The 3,213-nt window shown below is 64.5% G+C and overlaps 1 protein-coding gene across 1 annotated transcript in view; it reads left to right on the forward strand.

Annotated features, from left to right (window-relative positions):
• Positions 1 to 2,205, forward strand: part of MON1A (MON1 secretory trafficking family member A) — a 3,086-nt gene extending 881 nt beyond the window's left edge. The window contains exons 3-6 of the mRNA XM_009581590.1: positions 5 to 194; positions 395 to 1,160; positions 1,265 to 1,412; positions 1,837 to 2,205. Coding sequence (XP_009579885.1) covers positions 5 to 194; positions 395 to 1,160; positions 1,265 to 1,412; positions 1,837 to 1,977 — 1,245 coding nt within the window. The 3' untranslated portion in view covers positions 1,978 to 2,205. The remainder of the gene's footprint in view (positions 1 to 4; positions 195 to 394; positions 1,161 to 1,264; positions 1,413 to 1,836) is intronic.
• Positions 2,206 to 3,213: the final 1,008 nt, after the last annotated feature.

The following is a 3,213-nucleotide window of genomic DNA, read 5'->3' on the forward strand; positions in this document are numbered from 1 at the left end:
CAAGGAGGAGGAGGATGTGACCATGGATGCCTGGCGCATGCACCGGAAGCACGTCTTCGTGCTCAGCGAGGCGGGCAAGCCCGTGTACTCCCGCTACGGCTCTGAGGAGGCCCTCTCCAGCACCATGGGCGTCATGATGGCCCTGGTGTCCTTCCTGGAGGCCGAGAAAAACGCCATCCGGTCCATCCACGCAGGTACCGCCCTGGGGGGGGAGTGGGACAGGGGGGTGTCACAGCCTGCCTGGCCATGCCCCTGCCACTGCAGGCCACATTAGCTGTCCCCAGGGGCAGATTGGTGGCGGGGGGATGCTGCAGCCTGGCTCCCCCTTGCAGCCCGGAGGAGCCAGGCTTACGGGTCTGTCCCTGGCTCGCCCGGGGAACTCCCTCCCAAGCAGATGGCTACAAGGTGGTCTTCGTGCGGAGGAGCCCGCTGGTGCTGGTGGCAGTGGCGCGGACCCGGCAGTCAGAGCAGGAGATCGCCCATGAGCTGCTCTACATCTACTACCAGATCCTGAGCCTGCTCACCTGGACCCAGCTCAACCACATCTTCCAGCAGAAGCAGAACTATGACCTGCGCAGGCTCCTGGCCGGCTCCGAGCGCATCACCGACAACCTGCTGGACCTCATGGCCCACGACCCCAGCTTCCTCATGGGCGCCGTGCGCTGCCTGCCCCTGGCCGCCAGCGTCCGGGACGCTGTCAGCACCAGCCTCCAGCAGGCCAAGGCCAAGAGCCTGGTCTTCTCCATCCTCCTGTCAGGGAACCAGCTGGTGTCTCTCGTGAGGAAGAAGGATCAGTTCCTCCACCCCATTGACCTCCATCTGCTCTTCAACCTCATCAGCTCTTCTTCCTCCTTCCGGGAGGGTGAAGCCTGGACTCCCATTTGCCTCCCCAAGTTCAACTCCAGTGGTTTCTTCCATGCCCACATCTCCTACCTGGAGCAGGAGATGGACCTATGCCTCCTGTTGGTCTCCACTGACCGTGAGGACTTCTTCACCGTTTCCGACTGTAAGCGGCGCTTCCAGGAGCGCCTGCGGCGGCGAGGGGTGCACCATGCTCTGCAGGAGGCCCTGCGCACCCCCTTCTACAGCGTTGCCCAGGTGGGCATCCCTGACCTCCGGCACTTCATCTACAAGTCGAAAAGCTCTGGGCTCTTTACCAGGTGAGGCCCCTGTGGAACCATCGGGCCGTGGCATGGGGTGTGGGGCAAGCTTTTTCCACGAATCCCCTTCTCCAGGGGGCTAACGGGGTGCTGTGTTCCTGCAGCCCTGAGATTGAGGCACCCTACGTGCGGGAGGAGGAGAAGGAGAGGCTCTTGGGGCTCTACCAGTACCTCCACAGCCGGGCTCACAACTCTTCGCGCCCCCTGAAGAACATCTACTTCACGGGCCCCCGTGAGAACCTCCTGGCTTGGGTAAGGGCTGTCTGAAGGGTTTGGGTGAGCCAACACAGCACCAGCTCCATGGTCCCCAGGGTGGCCTCCAGCTCGTGCACGAGCCTTTTGGGGGCCAGCCTGCCCCCGTGCACCCCTGTGCCAGGGAGGGACGGGCAGGGAGAGCAGCGGGGGCTGGCTAGTGCCGGCACCAGGGGCTGTGCCATGTGCTGTCGTGAACTCCCCAGTGCCACAGAGAAAACCCACTCTGGGGAAAAACCCTGGGGTTTGGTCCCCGCACTTCTGAGCAAACCAGGTGCCACACGTTTAGGGTACCCCGTTGCCACCCCATGTCCCTGTACTGGAGCCCCTGTGCCTGTTCCCAGTGCCGGGGGGGGAAGATGCAGTGCCAGCCCCAAGTGAGGTGCAGGCATCTGCCCAGCGTGTACCCTGTTTTTTCACCCAGGTCACCAGCGCCTTCGAGCTCTACATATGCTACAGTCCACTGGGGACCAAGGCTGGCGCCATCAGTGCTGTCAACAAGCTCATGAAGTGGATCCGCAAGGAGGAAGACCGACTCTTCATCCTCACGCCCCAGACATACTGATGGGCATCGCCCAGGGCATGGTGCCAGCCGGGGGAGCCCCCGCTGTGCCGGGGAGCCCATCCCCCGGGGAAGCCCGGGCCATGAGTCCAGGGGAGAGGGCATGGTGGGACCCCGCAGCATGGGGAAACCCACCCATGGGACTGTCCAACCTGGGTGTTAGAGACGGGGTGACAGCTGCCAGGGGAAGGGGTGAGCAGGACTTTCTCTCATCTGCAGGCAATGCCTCCCAGCTGGGGGGGCTGCCCTTCCTCTGCAGCCCCCAGCTCCATCCCTCATTGTGGGGGTCCTGGAGTGGGGCTAGTGGAACCCTGGGTTGCTGGAGGGGAGCTGAGCCCCTGGGTCCTGCTGCCTGTTGCCTGGCACCCTCCTTTCTCTGCCATCCTGCGGCTGTGCCAAGGGTGAGGGTCCCCAGGAGAGATGTGGCAGCACTCGGGGGACCCCTGTGCTGCTGTGCCCGCAGAGGGTGGGTGACACCACCCAGGTAGCGGACAGGGTCCTGCCTACCTCCCCACGGGGACACAGAGCGGCCCCAGAGAGACTCGGGGTACCGGGGTGCCCATGGGGTGCTTGTGGGCTTGTGGTGCTGGCTCCTGGGCAGCGGACCCTAAAGGAGTGGCTGAAGCGCAGCCCCCTGGAGATCCCGCTGGCACGGGACCCTGGTGCCCTCCCAGCCCAAGGAGGGTCTTCCCCTTGGTGTGGGGGCACCTGCCCCCCAAACCCAGCCCCTCGAGCCAGGTACACTGAGCTTGCTGCACAAGGGCTGCCTCCTCCCCAGCCGTCCCCAGGCACTGGTGTGGGGCTGAGCGCCCATGAATGCCGTGGCACGCCGGGCACGGCCCTACCCCGCGTTCTGGGGCAGTCTGGCGAGCACTGGGACGGGTGTTCAAGGAGGGGCAGAGCCACCGGGGTGGCACCAAGACACTGAGGGAGCTGGGAAGGACCCGGCAGGGCTAGCGCAGGGACTCTGCTCCTGTATTTATGCTCCTGCCAGAGTGTAATCGCTTGTCTTTGCTCATAAACATTATCTGGACCCTAAGTCAAGTCTCGTCACGTTCATGGGTGTCCACTTGGGGGGTTGCAAATGGCCAAGTAGGGGGGGAAGTTTGGTCCAAGTTTGGGTACGGTGCAGTCCAGCCCTGGGGACCCGCTGGGGGCCGGGAAAGCTGGTGGGGAGCGGCGCAGGGCAGCCGGGGCCGTGCTGGCAGGAGGCAGTGCTGGCCGGAGGGTGGGAGCTGC

This window comes from Fulmarus glacialis, unplaced genomic scaffold, assembly GCF_000690835.1.
Source record: "Fulmarus glacialis isolate BGI_N327 unplaced genomic scaffold, ASM69083v1 scaffold19277, whole genome shotgun sequence".
NCBI classification, from domain to species: Eukaryota; Metazoa; Chordata; class Aves; order Procellariiformes; family Procellariidae; genus Fulmarus; species Fulmarus glacialis.